Source organism: Falco naumanni, chromosome 9 (assembly GCF_017639655.2).
Source record: "Falco naumanni isolate bFalNau1 chromosome 9, bFalNau1.pat, whole genome shotgun sequence".
Lineage (NCBI taxonomy): Eukaryota > Metazoa > Chordata > Aves > Falconiformes > Falconidae > Falco > Falco naumanni.
This window is the reverse complement of record NC_054062.1, coordinates 36,797,518-36,819,824: the sequence shown is the minus strand read 5'-3', so window position 1 is coordinate 36,819,824 and position 22,307 is coordinate 36,797,518. Positions and strand designations below refer to the sequence as shown.

The following is a 22,307-nucleotide window of genomic DNA, read 5'->3' as shown; positions in this document are numbered from 1 at the left end:
CATAACATGAAACAACTCACATCACAAGAGCTATATGAAAAAGCCTGCAGGCAATTCAGATTGCCACCAACCCTTATGATGTCAGTGACTGCAGGCCTACTAGATCATGAGAAAAATATTCAAATAAAGTGATTCTAAAGCCTTTAGGAGTAAAAAGCTATTGTTAGCATTCAAACTTTGAGAACAGTACTAACTTACACTTTCACTAGAAATACTTGGTTCCACTTACCACAACTTCCCAGACTGAAAATCTTCTGCACACAGTTCAAAAGTCACTAGCATAATCTATTTCAAAAATTATTTCCCAAGTTCATTACCACAGAAACAGAAAATGTGTGATGGAAATTAAAAATACATTCTCTGTGCTGGGAGGGAAAAAAGTCCAGAATATATTTAAAAAAGGAGCTCAGTCAGACTACTCAGCACAACCATACAGTTAGGGTCACAAAAACCATTTAAACTCACTCACTGACACTAACTGGCCTAGTCTGTACCCTCAAGCACGACGTGGCTAATACAGGGCTTTCAGTATTTTTTACAGCATCATTCCTATCAACTCCTCCAAAGTCCTTACCCTCAGACCTGTATTTAGGTCTTACCTAGGTTCTTATCCCACTTCTCTTTTTTTCCTTTGGACTTCACAAAACTCTACTCCCGCACACATATTTCACAATACTGCTACACAATAGTTGTTCTACTACGTCGTCATGACAGCATCTCTTTTCTATATCATTTTGCCTCCTTTCTCTATCGACATAACTTACTGGGGCTTGGTTCCAACATCTTCAGACTCAGCTACAAAATGCTAACTCCTGCTTCTGATCCACACTTAAGCAAAACTTCTGTCATTTGGCTGTGGTTTTTTTTAAAAAAAAAACACAACAAGAAAAAAGTTTCAGCCTGCCACCTTTGAGTTTTATCCCTGGCTAACCTTCATGTTTAACAGATATAACCAAGAAACACCAGTAGAGCTACTTTGTTATACACCTAAAAAACCTCTCCTATCTCTTTGTCACAAGATTTCCCAAAGGTTAGGCTGCTGTACACAAACAACAGATCATTATAACCTCATTTCAGCTCCTTGTCCTTCTGGATTTCATAAACTCTGAGGCAGAGACAATTTTAGCTCTGTGTTTGCACAGCACCTACCACAGTGAGGTCTTGGTCAAAGAGTGTCCTACAAAGTAAACAGAGTTGCATGAACACAGAAATGGTAATCTCAGCAATTCCAGCCCTGAGACTTGGCAGAAGTTTATCATGCGACTCACAGTTATTTACCTTAGAATATCTCAGTCTTACCTTCAGACAAACAAAATCACATACACACAAATCCATTTTTTAAGTTAACCCCCTCAATCTTTCAGATCACCTTCAGCAAAAACACATCACTACTACATCTTTGCTGCATTTATTACCTACAGAACCAACCAACAAACCTGTGTAACCATCTACTGCTAACAGAAGCAGCCTTGATGTCTTTAAGATGAGCAACCAACAGTATCAGTAGGTTTGAGCTTCACATTAAATATGAAAGTTATTAGTTAGCTAACAATGCCTTACTGCCTGAGAGAAAGGAGGTTTACTGGAAGTCTTCCAACTGGGAGGACAGGACAAGAAGTTCATGAAAAGCCTGAAGTACTCTGACCAAAGAAAGATGCAACAGAGATGTGATCTAAGGCAAAATTAAAGTACAGCTCAGTGGGGAAGGTGGGGAACAGGAAATGCTAAACAAGACCAGGGCAGTATCAGAAGGAGTGTTATGCACAGGACAAGAGAAGATCAAAAGCAGTGTCAATAATCCTGACTCATACATCCAGAAAGAATGCCGTCTCATGTTCTCCTGTTTATACTTACATGACAGTAAGACACCTTCTCCCTGAGTAACACCATTGCCAATTTTCTCATGCTGGCTACCTTGGTAGACTGATATTTCTAACATTGGGAGGTAAGAAAAAACAGAACACGGCAAGGTGCATGGGGATGTTATTCTACAGTACTCATTTCAAAGCACTTCTACAATGCCTTTTAGTTGGAATGGCCATGATATCAACTGCTCTGTGAACATGTTTATGGATTTATTAGGGTTTTTTTTAATCAGTACAACCTGTATAAAAAATTTTGTTGTATCTTTTTCCCCAGGTGCACATTCCCCACAATGCACACATACTTTAATTTATAAACCACTGCAAATTTGACTGTGTCACAGGCTAACCACCCTTCAAACTGTTAACCCATTTGGCATGACTGTGCTAAACCAGGACTTTTATTTTCTTCCAGATTGTTAGTAACATCTTTCATTAGAGTATTTGAGCAAGCATCTTCCATTTTAAATAACGTTAATAAAGTGTAGCGAAACAGTTAAAAGGACTACACAGAAGCAACCAATGAAGAAATAGAATACTTCTAAGCACAACTTAGCAGCATGTACTGCCCCTACTCCATCATTACCACTCAGCATAACAGCCTTCACCACTACTACAAGTGCTGTACACCACAGAACCCACAACCTCTAGCACTCTTCTCCCAAACAACAAAACATAGCAGAAGTCCTGCATGCTCCACAGCACAAGTACTACTGCAGCAATTTTCAAGTTCTGTAGCAAAGTGGATATATTGATTGTCTTATGAAATACCTCTAGTTTTTATAACCATAAATGCCAATACTAGTAAACAGTATCTCACTACCACACAATTTTTTTTATTACTTTCTACTACTGTTTCTAGGTATACTTTTTTTTCAAGCCTGTTTTCCAGTCAAGACTTCCCTATTAACTTTAAGCTACTGCCAGGTCTCAGAAGATCTGGAAGTTTCTGTCCACACATGAATTTTCTTATAAGAGGCTTGCAAAACAAGTGACTTGCAAATCCATACACTTTAATGATGGTGAGTCAGCTGCCTGCCTAATCAGCACGCCTGCAGTTCCAAACCTTGTGCTCCCACTGCCCAGCTGACAGGCCCAATAAAGAAAGGTATGGGATGTGGGCAAAGCCAACAGTGATGCAGTGAAGAAAGCACATGGTATTAATTAGAAGTAGCTTTCAGTGACACATGTATTTAAGTTAGACACCACTGTCTTTAAGATCTGAAGGAAAAAAACCCAAACCCCTCCACACTGAAAGGAAAAGGTTAATTCTGCAGCTCTACTGGTTCAGACAGTAACACCACTCAGTAGAGTTTGATTAGCCTGAGGGTTGATAAAGCCAAAGTCAAGAGTTTGCACTTTACTAGACATCTGATAAACTAATCCCCATCAAGGCTACCTGCCTGTTTGAGCTCTCTAACAGAATTCAACAGCAGCTTTAGTTAAAAATCAGCTGGAAGGGCAGCCAACCAAACAGCACAAATTCAGAAACAACTAAACTGCATTAGCATAAATGTGCTCAGAACCACTCTTCTGTGACCCACAGGTAGTCCAAACCTACCGCAGTACCAGGCAACATCTCCCTCTACCATAGTATGCATTAGGGAAGCAGTATGTATGACCTAACTTTCCAAATCCCAGAACTATGCTGCTAGATAGCCAACCTACAGTTACCTATCCCAGCTACCTTGCTACGAAGTAAGGTTTGAGTTCAAGCTCTCTGTCCTGTACATGCAGTCCCATGGAAGAGCCACACATGCCTGCTACATTCCAAAAGTTTCCCTTACAGTGAAAATCTGACAAGTAACAGGCAGATGCAGGCAAGTCCTGGCAAGAGAAGGAAACAAAGCAATTAAGAGCCACCACAAAAAAAGCTCAGTGCTACAACTGCCCTGAGAAACACTAAACTGACAGCCTCAGGAACAAGATACGCACATGGCCCAAGCTATAATTAATGAAAGAGCAATACTAGCTTCATCTCTGGTCTCTGATTTTAAATGATCAATGCTTTTTGAGAGTTTGCTTTTCTGAATTTAAGGAAGCATTAGTTTTGAGTAAAACTGCAAATGCAGGTATTGAACTTCAACATTTAGGGTTTTTTTTCTTCACAAATTTCTTAGTACTTTCTTGCGCTAAGAGAATGGACCCACTGCTTCAGTAGGCAGAAGCCTCCCAAGAAGGGATGCTGGCTTTTGCACAGTCAGAAGGAGCCTGCCTTTTGTCAATTTACATCAAACTATGCATGGGTTTATACATCTAAACCATCACGGTCCTCTCTTTCCTTAATTGACCCATAGACTCTATGTGCCTGCTCAGTCTTTCCATAAGAAGCACTGATCAAAGAAAGCTCAAGAATTGATCAAAAGGTTTTCAGAAGAAAAAAAAAAATTAAGGTACGTCTTTTCCATTCTTTCCCCACTCCAACTGGCCAACCCAGTCCTAAGATCCCCAAGGGCCAAGAATGTCCTTACACTCTCCTCAATTGACAACATAACTTCTTGAAGTGTAGGCATGCTAAACTCAAGACCAAAACCAGACTTCTATAAGAAAGGAAGGAAAAACACGGACATAGAACTCATTTCTCATGTCCACTGAAGCTCTAAACTCTTTCAAATATATCAGTAAACACTACTGAACTCACAAGATCCAGGTACCTGGAAACGGGTAGAATAAAACTTACCTTAGAAAAAAAAAAACCAACATAAAAGGGTATTTAATGCCGTCCTTTTACCTCAGGCTAATGAACCTAAGAACCCCCTGAAGATACTTCCATTTCAAAGGTACCAACTGAAGGGCCCTATTAAGTTCTGCCATTATTTAGCTCTTTATTGCTCATTATTTTAACAGAAAAGTAACATATGGGCAAACTTAACTTGTATTCTGTTCATCACATTTGAAACCAGTCACTGAGCTGTGATCACAACTTTGCCATGTTCATGGTCAAACCTAAGCGTGAAACGTGAGCCATGCTTAAACATCTCCGAAAGCTAAAATAATTTTTTTAAATAATCAAAATTAGGTAACAGAAAATCCATTCAACGTCAAAAAATTTTTGACAGAGGAAAAAACACATCAAAGCGTACACACATCTTACTTCACCTGGACAAGACACTACTACAGAACTAAAAAAAAAAAAATTAAGTAGCACCAGCAAGCCATTTTTTCAAGTGTCAACACAAAGCTAAGTCTTTCCATTTTAAAGTATAAAAATCTTTACAATGCTTTATGAAACTGCTACATGCAGTTTCAAAGGAAACCATCTGATGGAATTAGAAAGTTAGACAATGAATAATTTATCACATGAGGATTTTTCATTTTATATTTTATGTTGTCTTAGGCCTGATTTTCACTAAGTTGAAATTTCGTAAAAAGCTATATACAGATAACAAAAAGAACAGATTAGCCTAGACTAAAAATTTCTAAAGAAAAAATGTGGTACAAAGTAACAAAGCACCCAAAACATTTTCTGTTTATACAAAGATATTAAGATGTCTTTCACCGAGTCAAAACTTATTATCTCTTTTAAAAGATCAAGCAGAAGGAGATAAGTACCCCATTATACAGAAAAGCTACCCATCAAATTAAGAAGTGGTCATGACATTGTCTAAAAATATCCACATCACATTCTGACCTATATATAAATGATAAAATATGACAGTATACAGAAGGATCAAGTATATTTAGGACAGCCCACCTGGATTAACAGTTAGCAAGCCAGAAGTATTTAATTACCACTTTTTTTTTTTTTTTTTTTTTAGGCTTTATTCACTGATTAACTGTTATTAACTAGATCACTACCAAGGTCTGACCAGCACCTGGGTATACTAAATATAAATGGCCATGCAACAGGCAATTTGGTTACCATAACTGGGGAAAAAAAATAATTGTCAACATACCTGACTGAAGAAATAATTTTTTACAATTTAAAACTCATTTAAAATGTTACTTTATTTCCTGGGAAAAATATAAACTCAACTCAGCAGTATTCAATCAAATTATTCAGAATAACCTGCAAAAAGGAAATAATGTAAAGATATGGGTCTCTGTGTAGATAGCCATTTAAGATATGCAAACAAACTGCATACTCTTTGGAATAATCTGGTTCAAAGAGATATTTATTTGGGCAGGGTTGATAGGGACTGACAGACCAAATAGGCACCTCTGAATCTCTCAAATGAAGAAACAGCAAAGAAAATTTCTGCATAGCACGAAGAGGAGCAGAGCTAATAAAATCCTGAGTGGCATGCAAATGGCAAATAAGGGCTAACCGTTGACTTGCACCACACAACACAGGAATGAAAGCTTGTCTGAAACAGCAGAAAGCAATCCGGCGTACAACACAGTTAAAACCTGACCCTTCTTTGCCACAGGATGTTGAAAAGTTAACAGGGATTCAAACAAGTTTCCTACAAATTCATTTAAGAAAAATCCAACAAGGGCTACAAAACCCAAGGACCTCTGCTGGATGAAGTCCCTGACCAAATCACCACAAGGAAACACCGAGGAAGTGCAGATATGTGCCAGAACTGTAGAGGTGTGACAGCTAAGTGTCACAACAGCAGCTCTTAAGACCACTGTACCTTGTTCACATTTGGTCTTCAACTACATCAGCTTCAGTATTTTTGACTGAAATGTTGGCACTAGACCACTGTTAGGTCCTAATCCTTTAAATATCACTGTGGGTCTACAGCCCAGAGGTCATTAACCTCTCCCCTAAAATCTGCTCGCACCATGCCTTGCTTGCACTTATTTGCTCCTGTCTTTGAAGATGACCAAGGCTGTGAAACTGAAGGCTTTGAGTTTTGCTTTAGGAAGAATTAAGATGCAAGAAAAACTACAGATTAACGACAAACTCAAGTCGAAGACTTCACTGCTCATTTCCTCTCACTCCTTCACCAAGTTTTTCTATGCTAACTGAACGGTTTAAATCACATATTTTCTATGATTACCCCAACAAGTTTCTTTGTTTGATACTGGTTTTTGAGTTATTTGTTTTTGAAAGATAGTAAATTTACATTCTGCATTTCAGAAATCAAGAGAAGCCAACAGCAGCAAAAAATAAGGAAATGAGCTGGAGGACTGTTACAAAATGAACTGTCTTTGCCAACACTCCTCCAAAATACAGCCTTCCAGTCCCTTCTCACCAGACCTGCAGGACTGAAGGTACTTGACTTGGGCCACCTGGCAATGACTCAGCAAGTGTTCTCTTTCACAGAGCAATCATACTGCAAATTTTAAACCATTTTATTTAGAAGCCCTGTTCCTTTAGTAAAAGTTAGTAAAAAAACCCAACCCTAGGGAGTCAACCTGACTACTAGGTTAGCAGTGTCTGCTTGAGTTGTCATACGTAGCAGTAAGATACTTGCAATGAAGCTTAACTGCAATCACTTCAACATCTACATTAACTACAGTGCTGATCAGAAGACTCAAAAAGATCATATTTATGCACAAATATTATATGCAATATTTTACTGAGGCATCAGAGGTGTACATATTTTAAGTTTCCCTCAAAGCATTTGATTTCACATCTATTCTTCCAAACCTTGCCTTTGCAAGTCAGCATAGAATCAACAGACATCACATGATCATGTTATGGATTATTTTAAACAGATATTTACTTATTCAAGTGAAAGAATAAATTACTCATACCGAGTGAATAAACATCATTAACTCAACTGCAATACAAAATCCCTGCATTACAGCCGAGCAGGTTAGGACACATTTACTAGTTACAGCAACTACAACTGTCAAAGATAGTTTTCAACTACTTCATTCAGGCCATGGTCCACAGAAATTTCTCCTGGAAACTGTGCCAGATCAAGCTGCTCCTACCCTCAACCACTTGCCTCTGACAGATCCCATACCACCTCCTCAGACTCAGTACAACCGCCTGATGTGCCATACAGTGAATGGATCAGGAAACTGCTCAGGGTTAAAAAAATTAAGCCAGCAGTGCCACCAAGAGAAATGTCTGTGGAACCACAGTCTCCAAAACTTCCAAAAATGTTGCCATGGGAGGGTCAAGCTAAAAGCCTTAACACTTACTCTGCATCTTCTGTGCCCATGAAGCTCTGAACAGAGTACGTGAATTAGCTCAAACCCAGTTTCTGTGTATACATGGAGGCAACTTCATCATGGGCAGATTATGTTGCTCCACTCCACTTAATTCAGAATTAAGTGATAACAGCTGTTTAACGCAAAACTAGAATAATAATATTTCTTTATAATTGACCAGAACACAAAACACAGCAAAATCCCTTTAGTTCTTTTGGTTCCCCTACTCTCATTCTGTCTTAGAACATCAAACTTAGTGGAACATGGGAATAACATCAACTAACAACAGTAACTTTCTGGATGGGTCAATAATATAATAAAGCAACACAGCATTGATGTAACTTAGAATTCTCCACCAGCTTCTACAAACAAGCTGGTTAGAAAGAAGCAGAGCCGGCCTCAGTCCCTACCCTAGTAGGGCTAGGAGGGAAACCATCCCTGCAGCAACACTGAAACATCAGCATCCAAAGCATCAAAGTGGGCAATAACAGCACATCACAGCAGAGCCTTTTCCAAGACAACCACCTAACTGCCACCCTCAGGTAAACTTCTTGCATGATCAATACTTACTTTCCTCCACCAAAAGCAGAAGCAGCTTACTGAGTCCTATTGGAAGGGAAGGTCAAGCCTGATCCCAGCAAATTCAAAATCACCGATGGAACTCAGCATTTCTACGATTCACTGATAGTAGGATCAGAAGGTTGAGATTATTTTGGGCCAAATTTTAAAAGTACCGCTTCTACAATTTGCTCAATCTGACATTAAAGAACAGCTCTGCCATTCTCAAGCAGGTTTGGAGATCTTGGTATGTGCACAGTAAGAATAGCTTCTTATAAAATGACTACTCATTCTTTAAAACTTTACAATGACTATACCCTGGTTTTTTAAGACACTTCTGGAACAAGAGTGATTTGATGTAATGCAAATGTGGAATAATACATTATTTGTATGCATGGTAAATAAAAGGCAAAAGTGAATGCTTTTCTGATTAAGAAAATGCCTGACATATCTTTCTTAAAGCCCTCTGAAAGATTTATGTACAGTATCAAACCTTCCTTTTTCTATATTTCATTCACTGCTGCATACTTTGCAACTATGCAGCAAACTAATAAACTGATTAATCTCTAGCTCGGGACACCCAAAATTTGGTTTCAATCTTGACATGGAAATAATCTTTCCTCAAAATCCATCAGTGTTAAGTAAATTTACTTGTTGATCTACGCTATATCCAGGTTTCTATTGGTACAAAAGCAAAGAGGAGGAGGGAAGGGCAGGATATAAAGCACTGAATCCTGGCAGTCAATTCCATAGGAACACTCCTGTGTTTGATGTTTTTGTCAAACCACTATGAAAGAGATACTCCTTCCTGAACACTAACTGAACTAACTCTGGAAGACAGATGAGGTGACATTCACAGGCACAGGATGACAAGCTCAATCCTACTAGAAACACAGAAAGGAAATAGGAAGTTTTCTTTAGTGCTGAGCCAAGAAAAGATTGCCCAACCGATACGTACCAAAACTTACAAGACTTGTGGGCTTCAATACTGGTACAAAACAGTAGCAACAACTGCAAATTGTCTAAATCCCTATTGCATTTTGACCTTCTCCCACTCCTTTCAAATCAACTTCAAAACACACACAACATGCATCCTACAACAACATTCCTTGTCTGGAACCAGAGGCAGCAGTGATATGATACACTCTGGCATGTTTTTTAGCATCATCTCCAATAGCTGGAGTAAATAACATGACAGGCTCCTCACCAACAACTTGCTCTCCATCTTTAACCCTGATGCTAGTACAGAAACATGTAGTATTTTTAAATTCTATTAACCACCAACAAGCTACGCACAACTCATGTAAAGCATATTTCTTTATTTACTTTATACAATATTTTTACTGAAGTTTTTCCCGCATTCTATTTGAAGGTTAAAAAGCCCAAGCTGCAGAGCATGTACTTCTAAAATGACACACGAAAAAAGCCATTTCATTTTAAAACAGATTAACTCAAATGTGTTAAAAAAGTTAATAGATTCAGTTTCTCCTTACTCATTAGCTTAGAAAACAGAGGACAACATGCAAAACACTACACTAAAAATCAGTATATGGCAGAACACAAACGTAACCTAATTAAGTGCAATTCTGTGCCATATCACTTTCAGAAAGTTTTGGGAATGCAGAAGCAGGAAAACTATAACAATCACAAGTCATAAAAAGACTGGGTAAGAGCAGCTACACACACAGCGGAGGCAAATTTAATCTCATATTTTAGTGAGAAACTATCAGCATAGAGTACTTCTCCAAAATATCTTCTTTTATTTTCAAATTAACATGAAAATAATTTGAAATAATTGATATCTGTAATACAGTGGTGATAAGTTTCCATTACATTTTGCAAACTTTCATTTTACTGTTAAGCAAGGGCAAATTCAGTTAAAATTGACATGCAAAGTTTGCCGCTATTCTCTTCAAATGGTTTTACCAGACTTTTTAACAATTCCTTGTTTGACAATTACCAAAAAGATGAGATACTGAAAAAAAATACAATTTACAAAAACTACTTATGTATTGTTTCCCCCACTGTATCTTATTAATTTTACTGTAAATAAAAATCAAATAACTACTTCAAATTATCACTAGTATTTAGGTTTCCATGAAGGGTATCTAACAAGGTGATTTGTGCCACAAAGTATTTCCCTATGCACAGTTCTAACTATACTTCTTATTGAGGGTTGCACACTACACGTTTAAAAGCTTATTTCCATTTTCTCTTAAGTGGAGAAAATATATGGCTGAACATATGACTATGTGCAATATACAACTGCTGGACCATGACAAGTCACAGAGCTCTGAAGCACTTCTGGTGAGATACTTCAAAAATTGGATTTACATTTTGAAAAATGTACTCATCTAAATAATCACTTTTTAAGCACAATATAGAAAAACACCTCTGTCGTCACCATGTCAAATCTTGTCAGTAATGATTAATTAAATAGGCATTTTGTAACCTGTGGCCCAGAAAGCAATTCTTACAGGACAGCAAAGACCAGAGAGATTACATGGCATTGACTCCACCTTTTTCCTCCTGGCCATTTCTTTATTTGCCCAGTTATCACTGTGATCAGAGCAGCACACAGGCTTTTTCCAGGCAGTCAGCAGTAACAAAAAAATAAAGAGCTCCCAGCTTTCTCCAAAAACACCTTCTGTTACTTAAACAGAAGAACAGTTATGGATTCTCTCAATGACTACTGAAACACACACATGCAAATAAATATGTATGTATATGAATATATTTTTTTCGCTTGTATTTTGAAGTAAATGCTTTTCATGCAACAGAAATGTTCAAGAACAAAAGATCAAGAGGACTAACTATCAAGTTGTGACTCAGACCATGAAAATAATCAAGAAACCTCCTGGAATAAATTTTATACATTGTATATGCACTGTGCCTGTACAGGTGCTTTTAAACATCTGTAAACATTACAGAATGACTAAGACGAACACAAGAAGGATCTGCATATAATAGCAAGAGCATTCATGTTCCAAAAGACCAACAGCACTCGCAACCAGCATCAGTTGTTCTCACCATAACCGCCACTAGTGGTAGTGGTAAACTAATAGCAAAGCTAAGGAAAGCAAAATCGCCATAAAATAGTGGGAGAAAAGGCACTTTGATACTGCTCTTTTTCTTTGTTGAAAAAAAAATATCCATTTTATGAAAAAACAGAGACTACATATCAGTTATGTTGCAAGCATGAAAAGTATAAGAGAAGAGTCATTTAACATACTTTCATGGAATGGGAGAGACCTACCAGGAAGAAAATACTGGATAACCCAGTTATTTTCTATGGTTTCTTAACCACGACAGTAATTTCAACTATGAAAGTATTAAATAATTTAGTTACCAAAATAAAATCACGAAACAAACTTCACAGCACATGAAAACTGGAGTCTTCATTGGCCTTCTGACCAGCAGAGCAGCTAGTCCAGCCTTCAGGTCTGGAGTTCCTGATCTAATGAGTAGTTTTGTTTACAGCAAAGCTAATGAAGCTCTGCTTCCTGCAGATTTGCTCCTACAAGCCCTGTGGCCTCTTAACATTAATTACGTCAGTTGCCTCTAAGCTTGCCCATGTCTCCCTAAGATCCTTCACCTCATAAAACTCTCCATTTGTCCATATATTCCCATATCCAAACACTCGCGCTTGCTCAGCTCTTTCTCACACCCTTAAACCCACCTTCACATACCATCAGCTCCATCCCCCATCACCTACCTATCTCTATGAGGTTCTAAGCAAGAAGCAGCATATGCTGTAGCTGGTTTGAACTCAGTGCATGCTGGTCGGCCAGCTGGAGAGCGCCTCTTCTTCCAGGAGGAGCGCACAAAATGCCATGACCTCCTTGCCTTTATGGGTTTTTGGGAGGAGGGCTCTCACATCCACTCAGATGTCACCTTTAACAGACTGGGAGAAGGTAACCTTTTTCAGACCTCTCCCCATTCTTAAACTGGTTGAAACTGACTGGGAGCTTCACACTTATTAAGGAAGAAAAGACACAGAGCCAATGTAAATGATATTTCCTTCCAAAAAGTAACTCAGTTCCAGTCGTTTGCAAAGCATCTTGAAAAATGCCCCCTGCTGCCCTTCTCCCCTCCTGTGGCTAAGGGAGTCTTCTCTGTTCCTACAGTGTCCATGCCACCCAGAGGGACCAGGATCACACAAAATTGACAAAAAGTCAATTTTAAGATTTTTATGCTGCACCCTGTGGGCAGCAATGAAGCTGTCAGCAAGGGTTACCATTTCACTCCACTGACGAGTAGCAGAAGGGTCTGGAGCTATTCATAGGGATGGCCACCTCAAAACAAAAGCCACAGGATAAAAGCAGCACTCACTCCATCTAGGATAGCACACATGGAACCAGAGCTAACAGAAAAATGTCCTTGTCCTTCACTGGGGGTAGGGGAAGAGGATACTCATGCTAGCAAACATCCACTAACGAGAGATTAATGCTCATTACAAATGCAAAAAGAGGGGCCAACCCACAGAAACTACCTGTTGCCAACAGAAACCTTGTAATTTCCTCCTCTACCCGCTCCCTTAGTGATTTATACTTGTTTGTGCCTTGGGGACAGCGAACAGGTAACACGAAAACAAAATACTCCACTTATGAGGGGGGCAATGATGCTCCAATAGTTAAGTACTAGTCTGGGACTCTTTAGACCTAGATAGTATTTCCAAAACCTTCCCAGACTTCCAGCATTCCTAGACGACTACGAGTGTATCTACATAGCATAATGCAGTGCTGCGTAGCTAGCTTGAATACCAGAAGGAATACAGCCACATTAACACTGCACTGCACCCAGGCTTTGAGTGCAGGCTGGAGCATCCATCCTGCTTCTCAGGTAGTTTAGATCTATCCAAATGGTGCTTCACTACGGCATATAAGCATACCCTTAGTCATCCTGCCTCAGAAACCAGCTATAACATGACAACTCTTCCTTAAATTACCAAGAATTTTAATGAAAGAGTGCCTGAAGAAAAAAATGCTCAGATACCCAAGTTAGGAAGAGAAGCAAGTACTTACTATAGGCAGCATACATTATCCATTTAACATAATGGATACAGCCCCTGAAATGCCTCGGTCTAGCACCCTTTCTCTCTTTATGTCAGCTCTGACCACAGAGTTTACAAATTATGGCTCTGACTTGTAAATGGTAGTAAACATCTCCTTAAACCTTACTCAGTGTTTCCATAATTGTATATAGATTCTAGAGAATACCACCCTGCAAGAATAACATCCAAAATAAGTTCTAAAAATAAAGCATCCTAGATGATTCTTACATATAACCAAAGGCTGAAAACACAGGCCACTTAATATAGAAGGGCATGAACAGCATGCTACTTGAATTATAACGGGGGAGGCAGGGGACACACGACACACCTACAATATAGTAGAAAAAGTGGCATTTCAAGTGTCACGTACATTCTGTTTTCAAAACAAAGCTTAGAGCCTGGGATATATGAAAACATGAATTCCTGACTTTGTGAATCACACTTCTCACACCAAGGAATCAAAAATCTCTACAATCAGGCAATTGTTCGCTTGATGAGTTTATAAAAAAGGCACCATTCCACCCCGACCTGCGTTCGGCTGCGAATGCCTCCCCCTTAGCAGCAGCAATATGGATTGCCCAGCGCAGCTCGGTGATTCCTTTTTCCAGCCTACGTAATGTCCATTTACATAGTCGTGATATTTTTAAATGTGCTTTCAGAAGCACCGAGTGACATAAAAACATGGAAAGGGGCAACCACAGAGGTAACACTGCACTCATTCGACCACAGAATTCAGAACTGAAATAACGACCGAGCCCATGGAGCACAATAAAACTCCATTTTACAGATTATGCATTCAGAACACTAACCCAAGGAAATCCTGGTCGTGTCTCCCCCCCCAGCGAGAGTGTGCCTAAGCACAACAGAACACATCCTGGCTCCTTCGCTAACCTCCACCGCACACATTCCTACACCCCTTAGGAAAACAGTGACAGCGGACATAAAAGGAAGAGCAACAATGACATTCTTCTAAGAACCGCGTTCGCTACCGCGTCCAGCACGTTGGACTCAGTCGGGCAGCGCTGCACGACGGCAGTTTCTGCATTCCCCTGGAGCCGACGCACCCGCCCCCCGCCCGGGCTCCGCCGCTTCACAGCGGGCCGGTTCCCCGCGGCGGCCAGGCCAGGTACTCGCCCCCTCCCACCGCCACGGCAGCCGCACGGCCGGGAGCCGCGGCCGCGCCACGGGCACCATGGGGGCCGCCGCCTCCGTCCCCCCGCACGGCGGCCGCACACACGGACGGGAAGCGCGCCTCGCCCCGGCCCCGACCCCCGGCGGCGGCTCCACGTCAGCCGTCCCCGCCGGCCCGGCGCTGACACCACACGCGCTTGCCCCCGCGCCCGCCGCCCCCCAGCGAAGGGCTGTGTCACGCCGGGCCCGCCCGGGGCGCCCCGCCGCCCCCCGCCGCAGGCCCCGCGCCGCCGCAGCCCCCCCCGGCCCGGCCCGGGACGCGGTGCTTACCGCCAGATCGGGGCTGTGGGAGTCCCGCTGGGAGACGGCGCGGATGACCCCGGCCCGCCAGCGCCCGCTGTCCGGCGGCTCCTCGCCGCCGCCACCGACGCACAGGAACCGCTTCCCCACCAGCTCCGGCCGCGTCTCCACCGCCATGGCCGCCGCCGCGCAGGCACCGCACCAGCCGCCGAGCCCGCTCCCCTACGGGCCGCCCATGGCGGGAGCGGCGCGGAGCGGGGGCAGACGCGGGGCTCTTCGCCTCAGCGGCGGGCTGGGTCGGCGCCCCTCGGCCGGGCCGGCGCCGCGGGGCCGCTCCGCCGCCGCTGCCGCCAGCAGCCTGACACAAACACCGAGGGGCGGGGGAGGGCCGGGGGCGCGCGCGCCCTCCCTCCCTCGCGCGCTCGCTCACCGCCGCGCTGCGGCCCCGACCACTCCGCCCACGCAGCCCACTGCCATGGAGACCGGCACCACGCGCCGTCTCCCTCCGCCAGGCAGCGCGCGGGGAGGGGGCGAGCGGCCGCCGCCGCCGCCGCGCGGCAAAGAGTCCGGCCGCGGCGGCACCGGCACCCGGGCTGGGGCGGCACGGGGACTACCCCCTCCCCGCCGCCGTCGGGGCGGGACCCCCCCAGGCGTGCGCGGGGGCGCCGGCGCCGCAGAGCGTCAGCCCCCTCGCGGAGGTCGCCTCCCGCCGGGGCAGCCCCGAGCCACCACCCCCCCTGCCCGGCCCCGCGGCGGCAGAGCGCGGCCCTCACCTGCCGGCCGGGCCTCCGCCTCACCGCCTGCGGGCGGGCGGCTGCGCGGTGAGCGGGCACCGGCACCCTCACACACACCCCGCGCCCCGACTCTGGCCCTGCGGCGGTGTTTGGGACGCGGCCGCTTTGGGCACCCCCCTTCGGTCGAGCGCGCGGCCGCCCCCCGCCGCGGCCCGGCGGGAGCTCGGGTGGCGACACCGCCGCAGCCCGGCCCAGCCAGCACCGGCTCTGCCGTCCGCGGTGCCCTCGCCCCCGGGCCAGCTTCCTCGCAGCCAGACAAAGGCCACCCGACCGCCCCTGCCGCAAGCGGCCGCGGAGCGCCGGGGGACCGCCAGGTGCCTCTCGCCCACCTCACGGCGGTCCGGCAGCAGCGCGCCAGCCCCGGGAGATGTTCCCCGCCACCGCCGCAGGGTACGGAACGGGCCGGGGGGGGGGGGGGGGGGGGGGGCGCAGAGCATGTGCCCCGACCCAGAGCCTGGGCTGCAGCACCCAAGGGGTGGGTTGGAGCACATATAGAGAACTGCAGCAGTTGCTGCCAGTTTATTGTTTTTTCCATGCAGCCCGTAGCCATGCTGTAGTAATGCCATGTTTGCGTATTAAGAGGTTTCCCTTCACGCTGTCTAGAGGTGTAGCTTTGGTAAGCTTCTACCTTTCCTCACTGGTACGCTTGCTCTCGAGAGCAGGTTAATGATCTCTCATCTAGCACTAGAAAGCAAATTTGAATAGTGCATTTTTGAAAAATAGATTATGAGGCAAAAGCAATAAATCAGGTGTGCCAGCTTGGCACATTCCCATATATTTCAGTGGAAAAAATAACTTCTGGTACAGGAGAAGTTAATTAACAGAAAGAAGGAAAAAAAAAAAAAAAAAAAAGACTCATCATTCACCGTGACAAGTTTGTTCACAATATTAACTTACAACACCTAACATCTAGAACCTAGTGCCTATAGCTCCCTGGCACCCCAGTGGCAGTAGGCTAGGGATACGTGGAGGTGTGCTGCTTAGAAGCTGTGTAGAAGAAACCACAGTGCACTCGAGCTAAGTAAGATCTTCAAGCCACATTTCAAGGTAATGATACAGCCAACAAAAAAGTCCCCCAGCCTTGCAGAATGAGCATAAATTATGCAAGTACTGAGCAGTTATTCATAAAGGGTATAAAAAGAAGTAAGTTACAAGGACAACCAAACAAATATTAATCATAGCAAAACTCTATAGTTTCATTAGATTCCCTCTTGTTTAGCCAGAGTAATTTGAGATTATACTCAATTATACACTTAGATTACATTAGTGTGCAAGAAAAGATAAAATATGCCAAAAAAAGCTGAGTTACGTGATTCTAACAGACTGGACTTGAGAATTTTTCACAGAATACCAATATATTAAGATTCGACTATTTTTAATTTGTTCCAAAAATTCATTATCACAAAGTGCTGTCATTTTGTGTTTTAGTTAGATTAGAATTCACTAAACGCTATTGTTCAACGCTGCTGTATCATTTTGTAGTTGTTATCACCTGAAAGTATCAGTAAGATCAAGTAACACCAACATTTAGGTGTAAATTCCCACGGTCAGCTGTCAGTTCCCACATGCCAAGTGAGAAGGGGAGGACCTTTGCCCAGCTCCCCACCACACCACCCAGCACAGCGCTGCTCAAACAGTTTGTCACGTCGACCAGAAGAGAGCTTAAGGAAGAGCCCTGGCATATCAGCAGGGCAGCCTCACCCCCTGGCCCCCCTTTGTTACAGCTCTTTTCTCTTTCAGTTGAACAGCGTTTGTCACCCGTATGTGCTTTAGGACAGTCAAAATGACTACATTCAGGTGCATCAGCATACAAGAGATGCACAGGTTACTGGACATGTCTTCCACCTTCAGCAACTTATTTTCTTGGCCTCTGTTTGCTTACTCATTTCTTCTTTGCTTCCTCCTTCTCTCCTTGTTTCTCTGCAAAGCACTGGAAACTGGGAGATCACTAAATGCTCAGGATGTGGATAAGTCAACTCAGAGCCTCCAGCTGCAACAGAACATCAAGTAACGGTGCTGTGGCCAAGGCCTGAAGATAGCCTAAAGACTAACTTTTGGACAATCTGTGTTGTATCACACTTCAGCAGGACTTCTTCCTTTCTCAGAAGCCTTTGCAGGTGTCAAACTAATATATTAATTCCCCTTTCAAAGCAACACCTCCTCTATTTCCTTGATAAATATTATGCAATACTTGAACTGAAAATTCAAAGTTATAAAATTCACAGGATTGAAAGGATTAGGGATGGTATGAATTGATTCATCTTCTGAAGAAAGTGGTGTAAGGAAGCCATTTCTCACAGATTACTCTGAGAAGGCTAGAGGAATCATCCTCTTGAAGCTCAGGAGCAACACTCAAGAGCTGGGTGCCCATGGGCAACAACAAAACACACCTGACACTTTCAGGCTGGAGAAGTCCAGAAAAAAAGCCAAAGCAAAATGCCTCTAGGTTAAGGCCCAGGGAGGAATGGTTCTTCTTGGGAAACAGCCTGTGGGCAAACTCCCCCACTGCAGCTTTGTCAGTAAATACGGTGACTCAACAGTCACCAAGATTTACAGGCAAAGTAAAAATGTTCAGCCATCCTAACAAAGGAAAAACAACACTGACGCTAGATATGACCTGCTTGGTCCATCCCACCTCTCACCCAAATTGCACATCAAACCAAGGTTAACCACCTGAGCCCACCTGAAAGAGGCAACCAGGTCCTACCACAAAGGCATGTGAATAGGAAGGTGGAGGAAACAAGACTCAGTTTTCTATCCCTTCAAGCAAAAAGCTATTTCCATGATTTCAAAAATCACTGCATATTCCATCTTTTGCTGTAATTGAAAAAAATATTGATGGTGCTGTTTATATCTTAAACAAATGGCTTCTATGGCTACATACCCCACTTCAGCTGGGCATTTAATCACCTGAAAAGGCTGACATGCATATAGTGTATTAACAGTATCCTTTGGATCACAGATTGCTAAATAAAGGAGTTTTTTTTCCCCCAAGTATTTTCAGTCCCACTTCCCTGAAAGTGTACACATTGGTCAGTTGCAAAATTAAGATCTTTACTGAGAGCTATTTCTAACTTTCAGATTGAAATGCAGCACAGCCAATACAGGCAGAAATTGCACCTTCTTCATACAGATAAATACTGCATTTAGAAATGATTATTTCCACTGTGCAGGAAGGAAAATTGAGAGTGGAAGGTAAAATGACTTGTCGCTGTCACAGCTCCTAAGCAGAGTTAATATTGAACCAGCTCTTCCTAAAATTCTGTGCTGTACACTTCCAGATCTATTCTACCTTTCCTTGGGAGACAGCAAACATCAGTTTCTTCTGAATTTGTAATTCCTCAGAAATCTGGAAAGTCACATTTGATGTTTTCCAGGGTTCAGCATCTTAAAATTAAGAATCTATATTTGCTAGAAACTTGCATCACTTGGTTTAAAGTTTCCTAACTTGAAAATTCATAGCCAAGAGAAAACAAGGGTTTCCTCACACATCACACAAATCTAACTTTTGTTTTGCAGCTATCTCACCTCGATTTCTACATAGAGTCCAAGGGCTTTTATTAATGCATTCTACCAAAAACATCTTCCTTGAAAACATAATTATTTGAGTGGTAAGGCAGTCCTTGAGCACCAAATGGGACACAGGGACAGTGGGAAAATGCAATTATTTAAAGACAGCTATTTAATGCAGGCTGCATTAAACACCTAGGGGTGCAAACGTGCATGACTGTAAGAGTTGTGGTTCATGGGATTACCTCCCCAGCTCTACCACTAACATCCTATATGGTGATTTACTATCATTTACATCACTGACTGCCTACAGCCACAACTCCATCTGGAACTGTCAGCTGACCACCCCTGATCTTTTCCTGTGTCTTGGCTTTCTCACTTGTAAAAAGACTGCAAATTTACTGCTATATTTACACTGCAGGTGAATGCAGCACCCCACCGTGCTCAGGTATTGCCTTTAGGACTTCCTTGATACCACCCGGGCTGTTGCTGCAGCACACAAAGGAGGAAGATTTAAGTTTATTGCATTTGCGAGTCACTCCAGCCATATCTGCACTAGAAAACAGCGTAGTTCACAGGGTGCCACTCCATCAACACTGACAACAGTAAGGAGCACTACTGAGCCTCCACATGATGTTTCTCAGTCAATCTGTAGCCTAGAACAGATAAATACTCAACAACACACTCTGATTCCAACAATGCTTTCTGCTCCAGTTAATGAGGTATCATCAAAACACGGCTGAACAAATTAAATAAATATGACCGTCAATACATTCCCTTCCTCAGAAGCTTGCTGACATCTTAAGATACTAACCCATTCATATTCCCCACTTTCTTCTTGTCACCCTCAAACACTTACCATTGCCTTAACATGAGCCAGCAAACCAAAGCTCACGAACACCCCACATCTGCTTGCAATGCAGTCACAGCCAGCTCAGCCCAACCCAGCTGCAGGAGCAACTTCTGCTGAGCCCTGGGATTTGAGCCCTAGAGCTACTGAGATGCACTGACCCCTTGTCCTCTGCCGCAGGACAAACCACCTCCCTCCAGGTGAGGGTGGCACCACCTTTAGCAGCTGCCACTGCTTTCTGCACTAAGTATTTAACTGCAGCCTGAGGGCAGAGGACTGTTAGACCAGCACTACACTTGGTACCAAACAGCTTCTTACATGCCTGCTGGGTTCACACCCTTACAGAGATAAAAAGCAGACGGTGGGGAATAGACATAACAAGGCTGTCTCTGAGTGTCCACCTTTCCCTGAGTACCTACAGGCTTAACCCCTCAGGTGAAATTTCTGGGCCCTGCTTTGGCCTTATCAGACAGTCTCCAACTGATCCAAGCTCTTTGAGTTTTCTTGGAGGAAAACATTCTCCATTTCTTCAAGCCACAGATGGAAGATGCCATTTCCTAGTTGACTAATGGTCACTCAGCATAGGCACAAACAAGCATTAGAGAGCAAGGGAAAAAGATGCACAGGCTGCAGCAGTGTAATGTTTTTGTGGCCAACCTAATAAGATTAGAGTTCCATTCAAGTTTCTTCTGTACCTTTCAGTGAGCTGCTGATGCTAGCTTGAGGCTTTGGTATTTCTCAGGAGTCAGACTGAGCTTTAGGTGCATCTGTCAGCCCCTAACAGAGCTCTCCTGGAACAATACATTCTGTAACACCTTGGAATAAAGCACCAGAACTGAGAACAAATTCTTGCTTAAATGAGGGGATCAGCCTACAAAGCAAAACACCAGAAGAGATGGGGCATATGCCGAGCCTGAGCAGCCTCAGTAGTGCTGATGTTCCTCCTGAGAAAGACCTGCCTTTAGCCCATTTGCTCCTAGCAACGATGCTCCTTTCTCCTATCAATCACTTACATGTAAAACCTGAAACCAATGGTACTTAAAAAGGAATTAATCACCTTCCCAGGAGCCTTTACCTCCAGCAGTGCTTCCTTCCACTCACACCTAAGCTGTATAAAGGCCAGTAAGTGCTTTGTTTCTGTTGGCAGCTCATTAAGTAGCACTATAGTCAGGTATATAGAAATGTATGCTTTTCTTCTATAGGTTCCCGGAGACCAACTTTGTGGACTATCTAGTGTGTGAGTATTTTTATTTATTTTTACCTGATAATAAATGTTTGGCTATTGTTCCTACTGTGCTTTTACAATTAGTAGGTTTCTAAGGTCAGTAGATGGACAACAGCAAAAAAGAAAGAAAAAAAACCCAACAACAACCTTGAAAAGACAGCTATTACTTCTATGGCAGACTTTTATTTTAATTTCAAGATGTGCTAAAGTCTCCTAGAATCTTGTATAAGAACTTTTTTGTGTTGGATGAAAGGTGTTTAAGGAGATTGCTTCATGAGTAGGTGCTGTTACTGATGAAAATAATAGGATATATTCAGCACTGAAATAAGCTTATAGATCTTCTTTGAATTAACTGGCAGCCAAATCAGGATTCTTATTCTTATTGGAGATCACTGGTTAATTGTGTAGTAAAGGTAAAAGGAAACAAGGGCAACTATATCTAGCCAGACTCTTTTTTTCCAAGTGCTTCAATCCATTATGCGTAGGGTGCTGTGAGAACCTTTAACAACTCTAATTTAGGAGGCAGAAGTTTTATTAGTACTCGGTATATGTTTCTCAGTATTTATCTCAAAGCTTTTTAAGTATTTTTTAAAAAAGCACTAATAAGAGCTGTGTTGGTGTTGCCATTCAGGCAACTTACTGCCTACTACAGTTTCTGTATGAATTATGCTGTGTTTGTGGTCCCTTCAGAAGCAGGGGCTTTAGACTGAAATCACTTGAGTGATGGTGTTACTTATGCTGACACAAGTAAAACAGGTGATGGTTGTGATAAGGAAGTGGTTTAGTCTGCAGCTACACAATAAAAAGCTAATGGGAAGCTTTGGAGTTTAGAAAAGATCTAAAGTCGATGTGATAAACAGCTGAGTTTAGGTGTTGTTGAACTAGCACTAGGTAGGGGAAGATGACTTGACTAGGTTACTTGTGGCTACTTCCTTGTCTGGAAAAAAGGAAAAAAACAAACACAAAAACC

General features: G+C 42.9%; 1 protein-coding gene across 2 annotated transcripts in view; it reads right to left on the bottom strand.

Moving 5' to 3' along the window:
- The window catches only part of JMJD1C (jumonji domain containing 1C), a 153,517-nt gene extending 138,256 nt beyond the window's left edge, over window positions 1-15,261 (bottom strand). Inside the window, exon 1 of one of the 2 annotated variants that reach the window (XR_005829634.1) lies at window positions 14,989-15,261. Coding sequence is in view for 1 of the 2 variants with exons in the window: in XM_040606444.1 (XP_040462378.1) it covers window positions 14,989-15,135 (147 nt within the window). In the remaining variant the exon portion in view is untranslated. The remainder of the gene's footprint in view (window positions 1-14,988) is intronic. The other variant, XM_040606444.1, reaches the window with a different exon arrangement.
- Between the last annotated feature and the right edge of the window lie 7,046 nt (window positions 15,262-22,307).